General features: G+C 38.4%; 1 protein-coding gene across 2 annotated transcripts in view; it reads right to left on the bottom strand.

Moving 5' to 3' along the window:
• Nucleotides 1-430: 430 nt before the first annotated feature.
• The window catches only part of amfra (autocrine motility factor receptor a), a 74,936-nt gene continuing 52,726 nt past the window's right edge, over nucleotides 431-22,640 (bottom strand). For both annotated transcript variants that reach the window (XM_048546441.1, XM_048546440.1), the window contains exons 11-14: nucleotides 21,717-21,851; nucleotides 21,531-21,614; nucleotides 11,590-11,777; nucleotides 431-2,874 (exon numbers count right to left, since the gene is read on the bottom strand). In XM_048546441.1, the coding sequence (XP_048402398.1) occupies nucleotides 2,721-2,874; nucleotides 11,590-11,777; nucleotides 21,531-21,614; nucleotides 21,717-21,851 (561 nt within the window). In that variant the 3' untranslated portion in view covers nucleotides 431-2,720. The remainder of the gene's footprint in view (nucleotides 2,875-11,589; nucleotides 11,778-21,530; nucleotides 21,615-21,716; nucleotides 21,852-22,640) is intronic.

The raw sequence follows: 22,640 nt of genomic DNA, 5'->3' as shown, positions 1-22,640 counted from the left end.
ATTTGATGGCAGGGTACACCATAACAAAGTCCAAGACTGCACACAAAACCTATCCATCCACTTGAAGTGTGCTGAACAGTTTGAAAAGCAAGCACAACAACAGATTTTCCCCCATCCTAGATTATACTCATACTAGATTTATAGTGCCCAGTTAAATCATTTGTGCAGTTGTGTTTTAACAAGACCTGCGTGACTCAATGTCCCCGTTTGTGCGAAATGCTGTGTCCAAAGTAGCTGAAGTATCCATTACACAGCAATGATACCCTTAAGGTTGATAGAGTAACAGCACAGCTAAAATCATACAAATCGGGAGTAGACCATTGAAGACTCTCAAGGCTGCTCCAAACATTGCAGCACTGTGTACATTATGGTTTCCAGATCTATACTGTGAACTTTCCAGTGAAAAACCTATCCCTGATAGTGAACAGTATTAACACAAGTGCCATTTATTTGTAAATCAGGGAATTCTTTACAGAAAGGGCTAGACACAATGGAATAAGGTCAAGAACACATGATCAGTTAAGCATTCAATAAAGAAATCCTCTCAGTAAAGCTGCTTGAAAAATGAATGTTAACAATATTCATTTGAACAAACCAGAAAATGCATTTTATTTAAATAATTCCAGAAAAACAAAAATAGGGCAATAGCTCTTATATGTAAAACAAACTGTGTATTGGAAACTATTTCAAAGGAAAAACATCACAACAAGGCTTTTTGCAAAGGTGTTACACTTTCACCCATCCCTGAGAGAGACTTCAGTACAATATGGAAGGGTCTAAGAGATTGCTGTTTTACAAGTGTACAATAAAGTGTTCCTATCACAATTTATATCAGGCTCATGTTCAGTTTAAAAAAAGTCAGAAATAAGTATAAACACTTAATCACACTGCACTGACATTTGAAAGACCCCTCCCCTCAACACAGAACTACAAAGCTATTGTAAAGCCTGTATCAGCATCAACAGTTGCCATCCAACCTACCCTTAGTTAAGTGCAGAATCTGAAAAAAAATCAGAATATTGTTCCTTTCAATATTCATAAAAATTAAAATTGACAAAATTAACGTCAAATTCCATATAATTTGTTGCTGAACTAATTTTTTAAAAATTGGCTACAGTTCATCCATGGGAAGGAAAGTAAAATGTTGACCACTTACTTATTTCAGAAAGCAAGATTTTTGGACAAAGCTATACCTCAACTTATTGTAACTGCTGGAGTGATTATTTTGAGGTGAAACATCCAAACACATTATTCAAACAAGGCAGAGACCAGCAAGTACACTCAAGTCATCCAAATGTCTACATGCTGAAGTATTTGGTAGAATTTAAAGGATAGTAACATGTTATCTGAGATAATATGGATGAAGATCAAACTGTACTCAAAATATACTGGAGAAAGAATTAGGGAATAAAAACAAAAGCAAATTCTGCAATTTGCATTTCTGATTATAAAGATTAAGCTGAATGCAAGAGCAAACGTGCAATACTTTATTTAAAATTAATGCTCAATTCACCAAGTTGTTACATGATCAGTACCACAGACCCTATATAAAACACCATACAGCTGGATAAAATAAATCCAACCACCCTTACATATTCAGAACTTAAAGGGTATTTCCGGCAAATCAGAGCCAACTTCCCAAAAATATACTCCTAATGGACAGGATGCTAGCTTTCACGTTTTCATACGCTACTAAATATTAGATAGTGTAATTTCCATGATAAATGAGAATGATATGGCTGTAGTAGGAGTGGCACACATTTTTGAAGGTAGCAAGTTGTGGGAAGGACAGGCTGAAGTTGCTTAAATCTTTTTAAAAATATGGGATTGGTACGTTCATGGAGATACTGAAATGACACTATGTAACCCATGCATCACACCGCCCCAACCAATCACACCTCATCTTTAACTGACCAACTGGGTTTTAACTTGAAGATATCAAAAACTAACCGATCCATAACCATGACACACTGAGTTGAAACAGCCAGCTTCTGACAAAGATTACTTTCTTGAACTTTTGGGATGCAAAGTAGTAACAGAACTGCAGTTAAGATAACATGTGATCATTTGAAAATAGAACAGTAAAGACCTTGAAAATCAGAAACAGAATTAAACTTTCTTGTGCCAAAATGGCATGGAAGTTGTGCGTGTAAGTCAGGCATTTATTGCATACCACCTACAGTGGGAGAGTGTACAGGGGTGCTGTAGGTATAAAAGTTGTTCCATGCTTTCTGTATGATGGAAAACCACAAAACAAATGAAATTAGTTGCCAAATACCACAGCACACGTTATATCACTTTTCAGCACAGTTGCAGATGAGCCCCAGGGAGCAATGCTGTAGTGCCCAATAGCTCTTTGAACTAGACAGCCTTCCAAAATCCACACAGGCAAACTTGCAGACTGCGTAAATTCTGTAGTTTAAAAGTAGCCTCCAGACACGTGCAGCTACTAAGATTTATTTTTTGCAGGTAAAAAGCTGTTTATTGTTTTCAAAGGCTGTATTTAAAAAAAAACATCCATGCCATTTCCCACCCCAAATACTGCTGTGATCCAGCTCCAAAAGTGCAGCCACATTACGAGATAGTACAACTCTCCAGCTCAATGGTATGATTTGCAAAGTGGTTTGGGATGCTATTCCCCTTACTGCTGCAAAAACAGAGCCGGACATGTGGTTCAGAGAGTGTAAAGATTCTAAGTTCCCAGTGTTGCATCTTCAGAACTAGGAGTCCTGTCGTTGCTGGAGACGTCTTTCAGCTGCAGCTGCTAAGGTTCGACGTCGCAAAGTAAGAGAGTCTGTGTTGAGAGGTGGCTCAGTGGACGTGTTTTCATTTGTTAAATTGTTTGCTTCATGCTGGCTCCTATTTACGTACCGTCTGTGAGAAGATAAATTTGCAGGTCATTATAGTAAGCAACAATTTTAGCCATCTCTCTCCTCCCAAAAATCCCTCTAAACCAGTAGACTTTCTCAGACATGTAGTTGGTCTGAGTTCTGAACTTGACACAGTCTTGAAGTGAACAAGCTGAGAAGAGTGGACGGACTGTGCACTGTCAGTAAGTATGGAAGCACTCCACTGAACCATCAAATCAAAACACTAATATTTATCCAACTCACTTGCACAGCACCTGAAGACCAGTTATGTAAAAATTTTAATAGTTTAAATACTGATAAATTCAAGACAGAGCATGAGTTCTTGTCCTAACTGGGTATATCTGTTCACCACACAATCAAGGAAGTCTTATAATACTTACGTGCAATAATGTTCTGTTACAAAGCCATAAGCAAATTCATGCTACTAAATAAACTATGCACTCTGTCCACCCTACCCCACCCTTCACATAAATGAGTATTAATATTCTACATACTGCACAGTGCCAAACTGTGATGCAACCGACTTTAAAGATATTTTACGGAAATCATTCTTCTCCAGTAGAACCTCTTTCTTTGGCAGCACCTAAGTATAGTATGCAGATTAAAAATAACTAAATTACATGAAAATTAGCTGTCACATGTCTTACACTGAAAAATTAACCACACTTCAAAAGTATGTTTTGATCATAAAACAGTTTGGGAGGTTGAGGTTATAGAATTGCTTGCTGAGCTGGTGTGTTTGATTGCACCCTGCTAGGTTACATCATCAGTGCATCTCCAGTGAAGCAATGGTGTTCTGTCTAGCTTGTTATTTGTATGCCTTGGTTTGCTGGGGTGGTTGGCATTACTTCCGGTTCTGTTTTTCAGTGGTTTGTACATCGGGTCCAGTTCAGTAAACAGAACCGGAAGTAATGCCAACCACCCCAGCAAACCAAGGCATACAAATAACAAGCGGGATAGAACACCAACGGTGCATTGACGATGTTACCCAGCAGGATGATGACACATCTGCAACCAAACACTCTTGCAGGCAAGTCTACAACCTCATTCATGACCTGAGCTAAAAATCTTCTCAAAAAATTTAAATCAGCTTGGGAAGTCCTGAACTCAATTAAGGTGTTATATAAATTGAAGTTCTCTCTTCCTGACTTTGAGGTAATTATTTTATAACTTTATCGTTAATGTTATGCAATGTCTCATTTGAGTCCATACCAAGCTATTTAAGACAGTAAAACCAATAATTTTTCCATCATCAGTCTGGATAGCTCCTTTACAATAGGCTGTCAACTTTGTTTTGCTATCACAGTGAAACCTTGGGACAATTCACTATGCTAATAAATAAAACTTGATCAATTATTTTTGGTCATTCATCTTTGATGTGTTATCTATAATTGTTATAGGGACTAAGTGAAGAACAGGTTTTTCCTCAACAGCCCAGAACCTCAGCCTGCTGGACTTAATTTCACCAGCAAACGGGGAACAAAGTCTTTTCGGCATTTTCAATGAATAAACTGTGTACCTCATGTCATTCTTGATTGCAAAAGCAATAAGATGTTGAGTAAGAAACAGGCAAGAAATTTGCTTTTTACTGAAGACAGAATACAGACTTTCTCAAAACATGGTGCTTGGGTTTCAGAGCGGCTGAGCATAAAGGTTAAAGTGCAATGCTTTTAAGAAACAAAACTGTTCATTTGTGGTATGTCTATTTGTAGGATTAAGTGCCTTTTTGCAGATTTCCTTATTCTGTGTTCGACCAGATCATTACAAGAATTTAGCGAGGCTTATTTTTGAGACTGAAAATTGGTTCCTCTTCCAGCCATTTCCACTTACTACTATCAGCAGTAATTCTGCGTGAATTTAATGGGGCTCTGTGTTGTATTTTTAAATAATGTCTATGAAACAACCTCAAATAACACAAGTGGTGATCATCTGGCACCTCAAACTTGTTCCACCATTCAATGTGCTAATCTACAACTCAATGATACACCTCATCTTTATCTCAATTCTTTTGGTTGAGCAAAAATTCATTTATCTCAGACTTAACTTTAACATTGGACCAAGCATCAAATGGCGCAGTACCGTAACTATTAGAAAAAAATTCTGATGGACAGAAGTAATTGTCACTTAGACAGTCATTGTTTAATAAAGGATAGTCAACATTCTTGGTCAGGGGAGATCATATCTAACACATTTCAAAGAAGTTTTTGAAGCGGTGACTAGGTGTCCAGATGAGCTGTAGTTTACATGGACTTCAGACAGGCTTTTCACAACGTCTCACATGACAGACTGGTTAAGAAGCTAAGAGCCCATCGGATTAAGGGCAATTTGTGAAACTGAATTCAACATGGCCATACTAAATTGTCTGCAGTGTTCAGGGATGTGTAGATTAGGTGGGTTATAGGAGGGTTATAGGTGGGATGCTCTGAGGGTCGGTGTGGACTTGTTGGGCTGAAGGGCTTGTTTCCACACTATAGGGATTCGATGATGATGATGATGATTGACTTGGTGGCAGAAAGCAGAGGGTGATGGATGAAAACTTTTCACGATTGGAAGCATTTATCGAGTACATATCTCAGGGTTCAGGCTGAACGACTTGCTATTTGTAGTGTACATTAATAATAGAGACATGAAAGCAGGTAGTATTATTCCGAAACGTCAGCTTTTGTGCTCCTGAGATGCTACTTGGCCTGCTGTGTTCATCCAGCCTCACATTTTATTATCTTGGAATCTCCAGCATCTGCAGTTCCCATTATCTCTAGTATTATTGGTAAGCTTGCAGAAGACAAATTTGAGGTATGATAAATAGTGAGGAAAAAAATTAAACGACAATACAATACAGAGGAGCTGGTCATATGGGGCTGAAGAGTGGAAAACGCAATTTAATCCTGAAAGTAAGGCACAATATATTTCACATGGAGGACTAACGAGGCAAAGGAGTAAAGTCAAATGTCAGGACCTAAGGAAGTACAGAGGGACCTTAATGTGAATCATGAATCCTTAAGGATAAGGTGGGCTAAGACATCATGTGGGATAGTTATATAGCATGGAAACAGGCCCTTCAGCCCAAACCATTCAAGCCCACCGGATTTCCAAAAGCGAACTAGTCTCGTATCCCTCTAAACCTTTCCTATCTACGTACCTGTCCAAATATCTTTAAAAATGTTGTAACTGTACCTGCCTCTACCACTTCCTTTGCCAGCTCGATCCATATATGCACCACCCTGTGTACGAAAGCTGTCCCTGGGTCCTTTTCAAATCTTTCTCCTCTCCTTTTAAACCTCTGCCCTCAAGTTTTGGACTCCCCTAACTGGAGGAAAAGTCCTTGGCTCTTCCCCTTAACTACGCCTCCTTTATAAATGCTATAAGGTCTCTGCCTCCTATGCTTTAAGAGGAAAAAAAAAGTCCCAGCCTAAAAGGCTTCTCCCTTTAATTCAAACATTCAACTAACATTGTTGCAAATCCTTTTTGCGCATTTTCCAGTTTAATACCATCCTCCTAACTGCAGAGCAATCAGAATTGTACACAGTGCTCCAAATGTGGCCTTACCAACATCTTGCACAGCTGTAACTTGATGTACTGTACTCAAAGTTTTGATCGATGAAGGCAAGCATACCAAATGTCTTCTTCACCATCTTGTACACCTGTAATGCTACTTTCAAAGAACTATGTATCTGCACCCCTAGGTCTCTGTTTGACAGTAATCCCCAAGGCTCTAACATTAACTGAATAAGGCCTGTCCTGGTTTGTCTTACCAAGATGCAACACCTTGCATTTTACTCAATTAAACTTCATCTGCCATTCCTCAGTCCACTGGCCTAGTTGATCTTATTGCACTCTTAGATAACTTTCTGCATTGTCCACAAAACTACCACCTTTAGTGGTATCTGCAAACTTACAAACCATACCTCCAACATTCTCATCCAAATGGTTTTATATAAAATGATAAACAGCAGACTCAGCACCGGTGTTAACAGCACACTGCTGGTCACAGACCTCCTGACCAAAAAACAGTTCTCTATCACTATCTTCAATCTCCTACGATGCAGCCACTTTTGCATCCATTTGGCTAGATTTTCCTAAATCCCGTGTGATGTAACCCTACAAGCCCTTGAAGGCTTTGCAAAAGCCCATGTAGAGAAAAGACAACATACCCTCATCTATCTTCTTGGTCACCTCCGCAAAAAAAATGCAATCAAATTGTGAGACACAATTTCCCAAGCACTAAGCCATGCTGACAATCCCTAATCTGTCTTTGCCTTTCTAAATGCATATAGATAATAAAATGTGAGGCTGGATGAACACAGCAGGCCCAGCAGCATCTCAGGAGTGCAAAAGCTGATGTTTCGGGCCGAGACCTTTCATCTGTCTGATGAAGGGTTTCGGCCCAAAACGTCAGCTTTTGTGTTCCTGAGAGTCTAATGAAGGGTCTCGGCCCAAAACATCAGCTTTTGTGCTCCTGAGATGCTGCTGGGCCTGCTGTGTTTACCCAGCCTCACATTTTATTATCTTGGATTCTCCAGCATCTGCAGTTCCCATTATCACTAAATGCATATAGATCCTGTCTCAAAATCCCCTCCAACAACCTGCTCGCCAGACATTAGGCTCACCTGTCAGTAGTTCCCTGGCTTTTCCTTGCTTTAGCCACCTTCCAGTTTTCTGGCACCTAACCTGTAGCTGTGAATGATACAAACATCTTCACTAGGGATCCTGCTATTTCTTCCCTAGTTTCTCACAATGCCTTGATCATGTCCCAGGGATTTACCTATCTTTGTGTTTTAAGACCTCCAGCAGCTCCTCTGCTATAACATGAACTCTTTTCAAGATGTCACTATTTACTTGTGCCAAATTCCCTCACTTCCAATGAATTTCTTCATTGTAAATACTGATGGGAAATATTTGTTTAAGAGCTCATCCATCTCCTATGGTTCTGCATATCGAAGGTCTCGTTGATTTTCAAGGAGCCCTATTCTCTCCCTAGTTATTCTTTTTCCCTTAATATACTTTTAGTATCTCTGGATTCTCCTTAACTGAACTGCCAAAGCTATCTCATGTCTCCTATTTGCTTATTATCTTGCCTTTCAAAGCCGCCCATTTGACAGATGTTCCTTTACCTCTGAACAGCACCCCCCAATCAACTTTGAAAGTTCCTGTCTAGTCTTATCCAAATTCACTTTGCTCAAATTTGCAGCTTTAACTGGTGGGCCAGGCCAATCCTTTTCCATAACTATTTTAAAACAAACAGAATTATGGTCACTGGTCCCAAAATGCTCCCCCACTAACACCTCTGTCACTTGCCCTGCCTTAATTCCCAGGAGCAGGTCAAGTCTTGGCCCTTCTCTAGTAGTGCCACATACATATTAACTGAGAAACCTTTCCTGAACATACAATTTCTTCCCCACCTAAGACCTTAATACTATGGCAGTCCCAGTCTATGCTTAGCAAGTTCAAATCCCCTTCTATTACAACCCTATTTTTCATATAGTTATCTGCAATCTTCCTATATATTTGGTCCTCAATTTCCTGAGGAGTAACGGAGGGCCTATACTACGATCCCATCAAAGTGATCACTCCTTTATTTCTCAGTTCCATCCATATAGGATATTTGGATGATCCCTCATAAATATCCTCTCTGAGCACTGCTGTGATATTTTCCTAAATCAAAAACGCCACTCCCACTTCTCGTGTCCACTTCTATCTTGTCTGTAACTTGTGTACTCTGGAACATTGAGCTGCCAGTACTGTCCCTCCCTCAGCCTTGTTTTTGCAATAGCTATCATATCCCACTGTCATGTACCCATTTATGCCTTGAGTTCTTCTGTCTTGCTTATCAGACCTCTTGCATTGAAACAAATGCAGTTTAATTCGTCAGGGTTCTCTCGTTCTTTTCTGGGCTCTTTCCTGACATGGCTATTTAACTTGCTCTTTTAAACTTCTGCATTAGCCTCAAACTTCTCTCGCCTCACTACTGTTCAGGGTCATATCCCTCTTCCAGGCTAGTTCAAACCCTCCCTAGTAGCTCTAGTAATTCTCCAGTTCAGGTGCAACCTGTACCTCTTTAACAGGTCACCTCTGCTTTAGAAGAGATCCCAATGATCCAAAAATCTGAATTGTTGCCCTAGTTCCTCAGCCATGCATTCATCTGTCCTATTCTTCTACTCTTATTCTCACTAGCACATGGCACTGTAAGTAATCCAGAAATTGGCTGCTTTATTGATACTTGCCCTTATTAATCAAGGCATTGAATACAAGAGCAAGAGGGATGATAGAGCTGTACACAACATTAGTTAGGCCTTGGTCGAAATACTACGCGCATTTCTGGTCAACTCGCTACAGAAGAATGTAATTATGCTACAAACAGTGAGGAGAGATTCACTATGATGTTGCTTAGGCTAGAATGCTTCGGCTATGAAGCGATACTGGATAGGTTGGCATTGTTTTCCATAGCACTAAGAAGGTTGCCAGGAGATCTGATTGAGATAGTAAGTTATAAGGTGCATAACTCAGGTACTGGGAGAAACCTTTCCCCTTAGAAGAGAGGTTAAAAACCAGGGGAGATAGTTTAATATGAGGAGCAAGAGGGTCAGAGAATAGCCCTTTTAGCCACAAGGTGGTGAACATCTGGAACGCTCTGCCTAAAAATATGGTAGAGGTAGGAAACCTCAAGCTATTTAACAAACTATTTAGATGAACACATGAGACACTACAGCATACAAGACAATGAGCCAAGTGCTGGAAAATGGGACCAAGGTAGATAGATGATTAATGACTGATGAGGACATGATGGGCGAAAGGGTCTTTTTGCATAAAGTACTGCTAACAACCTGCAGATGAGTTTCAATCTCTGCAGGTTCACCTATCTTTAATCCTGAAACAATCTTGAAGGCTATGTTTCATAGTCTTATCCTCCAAACAACAAACTATTTCCCAGCTGAACTGATTTATTTCAAAACCACTTAAAATGTCACCTCTCCACATAACTTCACCCTCAGAGACTGGGATTCAGTTTGGAAACCTATATGACAATTCCTCACAGGTTAAGAACATCCTTCCAGAGATACCTCTGTCCTCCTCATTGTCAACCTGTCTGCAACCTTTAACACAGTTATCCACATTCTATTTCCACTATTATCCAGCTGGGAGGAGTCAGACTGATCCCACCTAAATGCCATTGTACAGATATTATCATAGCCAGAGAATCAATACCAATGCCATTTCTTCCCACTCCTATACTGTTAGCCCCAAGGATCTCTATCTGGCCTTCCTTCTACTTTTCATTTGCATACCAACATTTGGTTCTCAATGCAAAGGCAACATGAAAGCTAGTGAAGCTTATCATCACCTCTAAAGTGGTCCTCAGTCACTAAACTATAATTCTGAAGAACTTAAGGGTAACTGGACACAAAACGATAACTGATTTCTCTCCACGGATGCTGCCAGGTCTTCTAAGTTTCTCTGACAATTTCTGTTTTTGCCTCTGATTTCCAGCATATGCAGTTCTTTCAGTTCTTCCTCCATTTGTTCCATTGCAAGCCCTAGAATGCCTTCCCTTTCATTCTTCTACCTTATTTTCCTCCCTTAAGACACTTATTAAACCCCTACCCCCTTTGACCAAAGCTTTGGTTGTCTGACCTTGTTACACGGTTGGTTCCATGCTTAGCTTTATGATGCTCCTGTGAAGCACCTTGGAACATTCCATTACACACACCTTATAAATGAGATACTGATTGTGCCCCAAAGTGAACATAATGCTGTAGATGTGGCCCAAGTTTGTACAACTGTAGCATAACTTGCACTCTAGTCCTTTAGATCACTGGCATTTCATGAGCATATTTTTTTTTATTTTCCACTATCTGTCCATGATATTTTGATGATATGGATACATTTCTTTGGAATTTACTTTTTATATCAGTTTTAAAGTATGCTCAATTTTATTAAAGTTTCAAGTGGACGACATGACACTTGACTCTGTCAACATCCACGTGTCACATTTTTGCCCATTGACTTAGCCTATTAATATATTTTCATAGTTTTATGCTTTTGTACTTACAGCATTGCAGATTACATAAAGGTAGATGTGGCATTGTAAACAAGGTGAATATGGCTATCCACTCAATCATACAAATCATTAATAAATATGGTTAATCGCTGAGAAGAGCCCTGCAGGATATAACGACATTTATCCCGCCAAGTACTGCCCTTCATTTTCAAGCTCTCTTCTGTCAATTAATTTCTTAACCAGTCAATTATCTGCCTCTAATTCCATTCGCTTCAAGTTTAGCTAAGTCTCTTACAAGTGACTTAATTAAACACCTTCTGGAAGTCCATTAGGTAATCTCCATAGACATTCCACACCTAATGCTTTTTGTTGCTTGTTTAAAAATTCAAACTTATTTGTTGAACATGACTAATTCTTTACAAATTCATGCTGGTCCTCAGATTAGCGAAAAATTTATTTGAGCTCAGTTTTGCTATCTTGGCTTTTTTTAACAAAAGAGATGTAATAAATTTAATTAAACAAGAATTTGAACTTTAAGAGGAGGAATAATATTAAACAGCTTCACATCCAAGTTAACAGATTAACATTTTCTTGTTGGTTTCTAAAATTGCTTGACAATCTTGTATATGCTGTACAAGTCTTCAAGAATTCCCATAATCACTGAACATTCTTATCAGCCAGGGACTAAACATAAACTTCTCTCATCCCCTAAGCATACCATACCTTCGGGCTTGAAGCAGAAGCTCCTCTTTGCGCTGTGTTAACATTCGTTGTCTCTCATCTGCTGACTTTGAGAAGCGACTTCCCCGTGCCTCAAAGTCCTCATTAAGAACATCATTTTGTGGAAACTCAGGGCCAGTTCCATATATCTCCCCAACACTTTGGCTAAATTCAAGGGCTGGATGATCAGTCTGAGGAAGTGAAGATGACACTCTCATGAGTCATGGAAGCTGGCAATAAAGCAAATTCTTAGTAAAACATTTTACAGAAAATGCAAATAAGTGAATAAACATTTTGTTGAAAAGCTCAAATCTGCAGAAGTCATTAACATACAAGCTGTAGTTAACTTTGATTTCATTTTAATGCATTGTGAGGGATTAGTCTTGAACAACAAGCACAGCAGCTGACACATTACATGTAGAACAAGGATTCTCTCTTAATAAGGATCGAACACGAAAAAGTCAATCAAAACTGATAGGAACAACTTAAGTCATCCGACCTGAAAAGTTAACTCTGTTTTTTCCTTCACAGATGCTGCCAGACCTGAACTTCTCCAGCAACTTAGTTTTTATTCCTGACTTTCAACAACTGCAGTTCTTTGTTTTTTTAAGCAGTCTAGAAATGTGTTAATTTATTACTCTTATTGATTTTGTTTATTCATTAACCTTTTAAACAGGGAAGCATTTTAAATGAGATTTAAATGAGCACAAGTTTAGAAGAGAACACAATTTAATGAGCCAATACAGCATAGCTCTTAATCAATCACACGAATAGAAAATCAAATTGCAATACATTCAAAATGCAAGTATCTACTTAAGTATTATTTACAGTTTCTGCAGAATGGGGGAAATTAGCTGGTGCCAACTCAAATATCTTTATAATTAAAGATTCCACTCAGTCCATTAGCAATTATATGCAGCAAGGTATTCTGCCACTAACTAAATAAAAGTTATACCAATCAAATCAGCTCAAAGCATAGCACTCATTAGAAAGTAAACTAGCATTATGTTTGATGTATTTGAAAAGTGTAATGAAGTGGTATTGTAACATTGTTAGTCACTATGCCTGGTTTAAAGATGTAATACCATGTAAGCATGCAATCAAGTCACACAAAGTTATGAAATGAGAGCCCAACACATCCTAATTACGCTCAAAAGCCTTCTTGCACCCTTCATCTAAATCCATCATATTCCTCTATTGATTTCACCATCACATACTTAATCTAGATTCTCCTGATATATTCTGATGATGAATTATAATTACTCCTTGTGGTAAAGAGTTCCACATTCTGGACAAAAATAGCTTGTGTTCTATATTGGATTTATTTGCCCCAATCTTTTACTGAACAGACCAGGTACAATCTTGTCCAAGTGTGGAAACGTCTTCTCAAAATTTAATACACCAAATCTTTTCATTATCTTAAAAAGAACTACCACATTACAAGATAACACGGTGTGAAGCTGGATGAACACGAACACAGCAGGCCAAGCAGCATCAGAGGAGCAGGATAGTTGACGTTTCGGGTGCTGTGTTCATCCAGCTTCACACCATGTTATCTCAGATTCTCCAGCATTGGCAGTTCCTACTATCTCTCACCATATTACAAGAGTTCTGTTTTCTAGAATGATGCCCTCGCCTGTTCAAATCTTTCCCGATAGGTATAATCTCAGTTCTTACATTATTTAATAAGTACTGCCTGTATTTTCTGCTGTACTTCACTACCCTTAACATGCTAAAACTAAAACTGTCTGTAGTACAAGTACTGTGTTGCCAAGATTGTACGCAAGCCTAACATAACTTCGAGTTTTCAAATCTATCCTGCGAGAAATGAACCCAAATGCTTTGCTTTCCTTTTTCAAAAAATGTCCTTATTAAATTGTGTATTGTTTCTTTAATGATATGCAAGGAGGATGCAATCCCATTCTTTCTACCAAAATGCAGTACATCATTACATAAAGAGAAGTTCTGCATGACAAATTTCAATTATGGCATGTGGGTGGCACCAACTGGGCCAATATTTATTGTCCACCCTTAGTTACCCTCAAGAAATAGTGATGAGTAGATGCCTTGAAACACTGCGGACCATTTGATGTAGTTACATCAACTATCCCCTGAGGAAAGGCATTCCAGGATTCTGAACCAGCGACACAGAAGAAATGGTGATGAATTTTCACGACAGGATGGTGGTATTCCCACATATCTACTGCCCTTTTCCCTCTAGATGATCCATGGCCATGGATTTGGAAGGTGCTGTCTAAACAGCGTTGGTGAATTTCTGTAGTGCATCCTGTAAATTATACACATTGCTACTTCTGGGCATTGGTAGTGGAGTAAATGAATGCCTTTGGTGCCAATCAAGTGGGCTGCTCTGGCTTTGATGGTGTCAAGCTTGAGCATTGTTGGAGCTTTACCGACCCTTTCAAAGAGTGTATTTGATTAGGAACAAAAACAAAGCTGCTGGAAAAGCTCAGCAGGTCTGGCAGCATCTGTGGAGGAGAACACAGAGTTAACATTCTGGTCTGGTGACACTTCCTCAGAACTGATGGTGGCTGGTAAAACGTCAGTTTATATGCAGAAAATAGGGAGGTGGGTGTGGTAGGGAGTAAATGTTAGATAGTGCCCAAAGAGAGAGAAAGACAGTTGGACAGACAAAGGAGTTGCTAACCATCAGGCTGGGAGGGTGAGTAGTTGTTAATGGGGACTGTTAGTGACTAACCACAGGGGGTGTGTTGTGGCAGGCTATATGGTAACAAGGCCTGGTATGTGGGGTGGGGGACTGGAACATGGCCTTTGTCTGTTCAACTGTCTTTCTTTCTCTTTGGGATCTATCCTATCATTGACTCCCTACCTCACCCACTTCCTTATTTTCTGCCTTTTAAACTGACGTTTTCCCAGCCACCATCAGTTCTGAGGAAGGGTCACCAGACCGAAAAGTTAACTCCGTTTTCTCCAACACAGATGCTGCCGGACCTGCTGAGCTTTTCCAGCAACTTTGTTTTTGTTCCTGATTTACAGCATGCGCAATTCTTTTGTTTTCTTTTTAATAGGAGTATTTGATTACACTTCTGACTTGTCTTGAGAAGTCAGTGAGTTAACCACAGCAGGTTTCCTAGCCTTCCTCCTGCTCTTGTAGCTACAGTGTGTATACGGCTAATCTAGTTCAGCTTCCGGTAAATGGTAACCCCTAGAATGTTGATACTCAAGCCTAGAATGTTGATACTCAAGGATTCAGTGTTAGCAATGCCATTGGATGTCAAGGATAATGGCAAAATGCTGTTGTTGATGGCCAGTATGTGGCACTACTGTGGTACAAATCTGAGGTGCCGTAAGTCCAAACTTCAAAACTGTTCAGGTTTTGCTGTATTTGGACATGGGCTGCTATCTAAGGAAATGCAAATGGTATTGAACGCTGTAGAATCAGTGAACATCCCCACGTGACCTCATGACAAAGGGAAGATCATTGACGAAGCGGCTGATGGTGATTGGGCCTAGGACACGACTCTAAAGAACTCGTGCAGTGATGTCCTGGAACTGAGATGATTAACCTTCAACAAGCACAATGCACCCTCTTTTGTGCCAGAAATGACTCCAATCAGTTGAGAGCTTTTCCCCGATACTTATTTATTCCAGCTTTGCATTGGGCTCCACGGTACCACACTTGGTCATATGCAGCCTCACTATCAAGAACAGTCACTCTCTTATCACCTGTGCAATTCAGTTCTTTCATCCATGATTGAGCCGAGACTATGAGGTCAGGAGTGGAGGGCCCTGGTGAAATGCAGCTTAAACAAGAGTGAGCAGGAGTACTGCCTGATAGCAGTATTAACAATAATTACTGACTTATTTTGCATATTTACTAAAGTGTTGCTGTACTTTGTCACAGTGCTGACATGTATTAATCCCACAAATGTCACCTGAAAATTCTGAAGCTTTACTTCCCACTTTCTCAAGTCCAGAACATTGGTGGTATGCACAGAAGTTTCAACAGTGATCTTGTTGAATTCACTGGTGTCTCATTCAATTGCCTTTAACCTCCGTGCTTTTAATTTCAGGGCTTTCTTATTATCCACTGTTGCAACACGATCATTTGACCTTATGTGGTACCTTAGAAAAGGTTTTTCTCTTTTAAAATGCAGATACATCATGTAATATTCCTTTCCAATATTTCAAACATGATAATCGTTTAGAACCACTGATTTCAGTTCTTAAATTTTTTTTAAAAAACAAGCAGAATTTAAATAAATTGGTCAACAGCTCCTTGGACTTTGTTTTTATAACAGCATCAGATTATCTGCTTGGCAATACCCTTACACTGTTTCCTACTACTAGCAACATGCAGTTGTCGGTTGGACTTGGGAGTGTGGTGCATTTGCCTGCACCAGAAGCTATTTGTATGAATACATGGTGCCCAATTTCTTGCGGACAGAAGGCACACACAGCACTGTATCAAATCAAAAACTGGGCAACAGCCATTCTCCAATTCTTTTCAGAACAGTGCTTTGACCAGAGTTAACCTTTGTTTAAATTTTGAACCGTCATGTAGCTAGATGTCAAGCTGGTGCATTCTCCATGGCAAGATCTCTATCAGAGTACACTTGTCAATCAAACAATCCAGGGTTTCCTATTATTCAGTAAAAATGTACATTTTCTTTTACTATAAATCTTGCAATTGTCCTGGTAAGTGCAAGATTAAAATTTTTGACAAAATGTATTTTTCCAGCAATATTCTGGCAAATTTATGAAAACTGGAATGAGCAGTGCTCCCATCCTGGATAAGAAAGAAACTACACAAAAACCCAAATCTCACACCCCATTGGTACCTTCAAGCAGTTTGTTTGGAGTTACGAAAAATCTTTCATCGTTATTCCATGCACTTCATTCACATATTTGGATGGATGTAAAAACACACATCAAGCAATAGAAACACAATACATAAGGCATATACATCACTGTTACATTTTGACAAACCAAACTTACCACCAGAGAGCGTTCTCACCCACGCTCAACTGATGACTTGGACATTTCAGTCAAATCTCACACCCCATTGGTACCTTTAAGCAGTTTGAGTTATGAAAAATCTTTCATCGTTATTCCATGCACTTCATTCACATATGTCTAAATATTTCTTCCACTTCCTTTCCATTATTAGAAGTCTGTAGTACATCCTCTTAGCATGACAAATGAATTCATTTTTTTTCCCCATTCCCTATGAACTTGAGCAAACTTTTTATCAACCTGCACTATGGGACCAGGAGTCAGCCAGTTGATCAAGTATTCCAGACAGTCAAGAGGTCCACATAATCAATGTAAAAACACACATCAAGCAATAGAAACACAATACATAGGGCATATACATCACTGTTACATTTGAGGAGAAATTGATTCTAAATTTAATTAACTGTTGATGTTTCGTGCCACCATTCAATTTGAATAAGTGTATTTACACTGAAGTAAGTAAATAAAGCAAAACAACTGAACAGGATAATACAGTAAACCTCATGATATTTGAGGTATATAATATTTTTTGCTGGTTTATTGAATGCCAGTTCAAAGCAAGTTTTCTGTATGCAGCTGATACTTAGGACATTTTAATTCAGAACTGGATGCTAGTAATATATTGTAATACATACACTCTTAAGGTCTGAACACTAAAATGCTGTAGTCAGAACTGTGGCTCCATGTACTACCTTTTAAATAATTAAGGACCATTTCATACACTGTATCCTAAGTTACGCTTGAACGTTTGTTCTCTTTCAAAGACTTTGATATTAATAACATAAAATCCATCCAAATAGAAGTTATTTTTCACATGCTGATGACATCTAGTTCCACCGTATTACCCTCTCTCTTCTCCACTGTTATTAAGTTAGCAGACTGCATCCAACATTTGCTACAAAGTTTCCTTCAACTAAATGTGGATAAGATCAAGGCCAATGTCTTCAGTCTATACTACAATCTCCATTTCCCAGTTACCAGATACCTGTCTACCTGGCAACTGAAAGAGATTTAACTACACTGCTCCAAACCTGCTATCAGATTTGGCCCCAAGAAGAGCTTCCACTGACATATTTATGCCAAAGACTACATTTTCATGGTGTCAGTTTATCAACCACTGAAACTGCGCCTAGCATCTCTTGACTTGATTATTCCAATACATTTGTGACCAGCCCACCACATTTTACCCTTCACTCTTTAACAAAGCTCTATCCAATGTCAAATAACCCTGACTTCTGGTGACATACATAAGCTCTCGGTTAAGTAAATCTTTGATTTTAAAATCCTCATGAATTTTCAAATTCTGCCACTGCCTCAATCCTCATTGTTCATCCTCATCTTATTCTGACCTCTTAAACATTGCCAATTTTAACATCTTTGCCACTGGTGGCATGCCTTTGGTATCTTAAGCCCTAGGCTCTAGAGTTTGCACCTTAAAACTCTTTCAACTCTTAGGAACAAGAGTAGATGATCAAGCCTAGTCAACATTTTATTCAATCATGATTGATCAAATACTTCAATGCATTTTACCACACCAGCCCCACATTGTTTTACCACACTGATAATCAGAAATCTACCAATCTTTACTATAAACATACTCAAGGTCTCTGGGTAGAGAATGCCAAAGATTCACAACCCTTGTATATATAAAAAAAGTCCTAAATAGCATCTCCTTTTTTGGTAAAAAATATTAGGCTCCTGGGTTCTAGACTCCCAGCAAGGGAAAACATCTATCCTTTCCATCTCTTTCTGTACATTTTTAGGTTTCAACGAGTTTAGTTCTCATAGTCTGAGACTACAGAATAGAGACCCAGTTTGCCCAAATACTATTCATAGGACAGACCTGCATTATTCCAGGTGAGGTCTAACCAAAATTTTATAGAATTGAAGACAAGTTCACTTGTGCTCAAATTCTCTTGCAATCAAGCTAAGTATTCCATTAGCTGTCCCAACAGCTTCTGTACTTGCATTTAAGCCTTTTCCGATAAGGATACCTGGGTCCTTTCATACATCTACACTTTCCAAACCTGTGCAGAATATTTCTTAAATACATCTGTTCCTCTGACCAAAACAGATAAAGTCACATATCCCCACATTACATTCCATCTGCCAACTTCTTGCTTCTTCGTTAAACCTATTTAAATCTTCCTGAAACCACTTTAACTTTTCCATGTTCCCGCTTAGCTTTGCGTCATCCACAAATCTGAAAAAATACATTCGGTCCTCAAAATCCAATTTCTTGATATATACTGTGAACAGTTGGGGTCCCCATGTTCTGATGCTTGTGGACACACCCCCACCCACTATTCTCAACCTGTCAACTCAAGAATGCTCTGATTTTCTTACTCAGTTAGTCAATCCTTAATCTGTACCAGTAAATTACCATGAGCTACCAACCTCCGGTGGGGAACTTTATCAAAAGCCTCTGAAAATCCAAGAATATACATCCATCACCTTCTTTTATCAGTTTTGTTAGTGACATCCTCAAAAAATCCACCAAGTTTTTAAACATGATATCTCATTTGTAAATCCAAGCTGACCATATCCAATCCAAGTATCCATCCAACACACCCTTTATAATAGATTTCCTTTTTTAATAGGCTGCTTCAAACTTTTTTTGATCAGGCTTTTGGCCATTTGCCGAGAATGGTCTGATTTGTAGACAGATGCCAAATTTTGACATTTATATAAACTCCTGTAACCACAGAAATTTTAGTGTAGCATACTGCGTTTTAACTGGCATCTTATGAACCAGCATTCTTGACAAATTGGTAAAAATTATATACCTCGAATATCACTAAGTTTACTGAATTATTCTATCCAATTATTATAGTTCTTTCAATTGACCTTGATATAAATAAACTTTTTCAATCGAACAGTCACATGAAATATCAACATTTGATTCAATTGAGTCAATTTCTCCTCAAATACCAGGATGTACCACAATGTCCAAGTAGTCAGTTGCGGGTACGAATGAAAAGGTTCTCTGCCAGTATTACTTAAAGCAAAATTGCATGATTATTTTAGTAAATTTACTGTTATGCTTTATTTACAGCATGTGTGTTTACCCCCGTAATAAGTTTCTATTACTACGTGTTTTTTACATTTTTTTAATGTGGACCTCGATTATCTAGAACATTTGATCAATCAATACACTCCCGGTCCCGTAGGTATTGGATAATAAAAAGCTTTCTGAACTTTAAAAATGCTGCAATATAATACAATTTGTCGCTATTATAAATTAAAACACATGATCAGACATGCATTTCCCAGCTATCAATCACAGAAGAATTAATTCAAAACTAGACTAATCTGCACTTCGTTGGAGAGCAAACATTAAAAATGCAATGGAAGACCATAGGAGCTCATCACGATTGTATGTGTAAGATATGCAAGGTGACAATTTTTTGGTTTTCAAATTAACTTTTTGGCACTTAAAAATTGTGCAGTTTTAATTTAAAGGTTTGTAAACAACATTTAATGGAAAGCAAATATTTAACGTCCAATTCAAAACAACACTTATCCAAAGCATGGTCTGACTGAGTCTTCCTATTTCCATGAACTGAAGTAGTATATTTTGAAAATGAAAGCCAGGACAATGAATAATTATTCAGGATTTTTGCAAGGTCTTTGATCAACAGCAGGCAAAAGAGAAGTTCCAGCAGAAGATGTTCCTTCAAAAACTTTGAAACAGCAAATAGGGAAAAGTAAACAGTGAGGCAAGTATTTTTTAATTATGCAGTCACAACTTGGGTTAAGCATGTCTGGTTGCAAGAATGCCTAATTTCAACAAAGCCTGTGGTGTTACAGTGTCTATTACATGTTAGGAAATTTTATATCTTAAACTTGTTCAGGATTTGTACTTCTGGTTCCACTTGGCCAATTGTACTTGATGACAGTCTGTTGCAAGTAACATGTGGGTACCCCATTGTACAGAGCAGTTAAAAGTTTATGATTTGACTTCCGATATAGGAATAGGGTCATGCGAGCTGCACTTGGTGGATAAAAATGCTCCAGTCACAGCAAATGTCAATTTTAGTGCCTTTTTTCACATTAAACTCTGATGAACTACATTAGTTTAGACAATATTCATGCAACACAATCAGGCAAAGTAGAAAAAAAAAGTAGACAATTTAGATTTCTTGTGAACATATAACTGGATTATCCTTCCTGCTGGCGAATTTAACAGATCAACTGAAGTGGGAGAAACACATGAGGTAAAAATACGTTTCGAAGAAATTAGATGCTGCTTCATAATGGGGATTTTGAGGCTAATGGGCTATTAAGACTTGGCAACAGTGAACATAGAAGACTGTAGATCTGGAATGGTTAAGATAGGTTCAATTGCACATCAAAGTTGTGTGATCACTGCAGCTTGCAATTTTTAAAAAAATACATTTTTTTCACTAAGTTTATTTTTCTAAGTCTTTCCTCAGTGTTATAAACATTAAGGGCTCCACAATGCAGCACGCTACCAAAGCTAAAAACCGTAAAAGACAAAAAAAAGTAACCACTGCAAGCTCACATCAAGCTGAGCTTTTAAAGGGCTGCGGTTTTCAGGAGACAAAAAAAAAGTCCAGAATCTTTTGCTTCCACGTGACTATTGCTTTTGATGCAAATGTAGGACTTACAAAAAGTACTTCCATACCTATTATGGAATTGTTAGGAAATGGTCAAGAAAGAGAAGTCTCAAAACAATGCATTGCAGAGTCTTAATTTCAGCACAATGTGAAAGGAAGAAGGAGGAACATTGTACAACATGATGTTTGAAATTCTGAAGAAACCCTAAATCATGGCAGTATCAACAGAAGTGACTAATGCTTCACCAATCAACAGCCGCTTTTATTGTCCTTTCCATTTTTGCAAGAGTTGCTCAAAGAGGTGTCTCCTACAGAAGTGTAATATTCCAAGTCTTGGGTAATCAAACTATGCCACTGAATATGATTTACCTGCTCTTCACTGTTTGAGTCACCTGGACGACCGTTGTTCTCTTCCACAGCTGGACTGTTCAATGTTGGTCTACTTTCTTGGTGCTGTCGAAATGCATTGAAGGGGACAGGAAGATGACTGACGGATAACAAATGTATTTAAATATTATAATAATGCAAACATGTAAACAAAAAAAGAACACTAACCTGTTGAGGAAATGGGACCTGAATTCTTCCTTCCAGTATGTTATCAGTAGTGATTTCTATGGAACGTGTTAGCTGTAGGTCCTGGAGGACCAGATGATATGGAACCTGGGGAAACATCTCTTGGATTTGATGAGCCTGTCGGTAGTTATGGTGCAATAATTACAATTGAGAAATGCTCCCATAATTGTGCATCAATCTCTCACCTACAGAATCTATTGCTCCAAATTAATACATAATGAGGATAATGTTTGAGTGGCACTTTTCAACTTAAATAATTGTAGCCTAAATTTTTAATTAGTAGTGCAGCAGGAATTTCCAGAATCTATGAAGCTTGTGGGAAAGGAAACAAGTAACAAGAAATTCAATAAAGACAGACTAAAATAGGTCAGATTTGACAATTTTAGGACCAGTTAATCTTCAATCCATCTCAACAATCCTATAATTAGTTTATTCAGGAAACCTACCACCATGCAATGCTCAACAAAATACCACAGCAAAAGTCATCAAGCTGACACCTCTAGCTCCATTATTTAAACACTCTCCAAAATATTCAAGTAAAGACAGATCTCAGTGCCCCGATTCAGCTTGAAACATATGATCTTAGACTGGCTCATTCTGTAGCTCTAAAGTTTACATGGAGCTAACGAATGACTGGAAAACACCATTATGTATAGCAATATCTTGAATTAATAATTTGGAAAACAGGTCAATACACTGCGCCTTACTATATCTTTAACAATAGTACCCTCTAGGAAGATTATAATCCCATTAAATGTATTTGATGAAGAAATGGAAAAGACAAAAGAAAATTCAATGGCAATTAAGGTATAACACCCCAGTGGTAACAGCAAATTGCAGATCACCTGTTTCCAGGATTTTTCCATGTTGCTGTATCACCAGCTCGGCTTCAGTCTGAGGTTGTAC

This window comes from Stegostoma tigrinum, chromosome 16 (assembly GCF_030684315.1).
Source record: "Stegostoma tigrinum isolate sSteTig4 chromosome 16, sSteTig4.hap1, whole genome shotgun sequence".
Lineage (NCBI taxonomy): Eukaryota > Metazoa > Chordata > Chondrichthyes > Orectolobiformes > Stegostomatidae > Stegostoma > Stegostoma tigrinum.
This window is presented reverse-complemented; position numbering and strand designations above follow the sequence as displayed.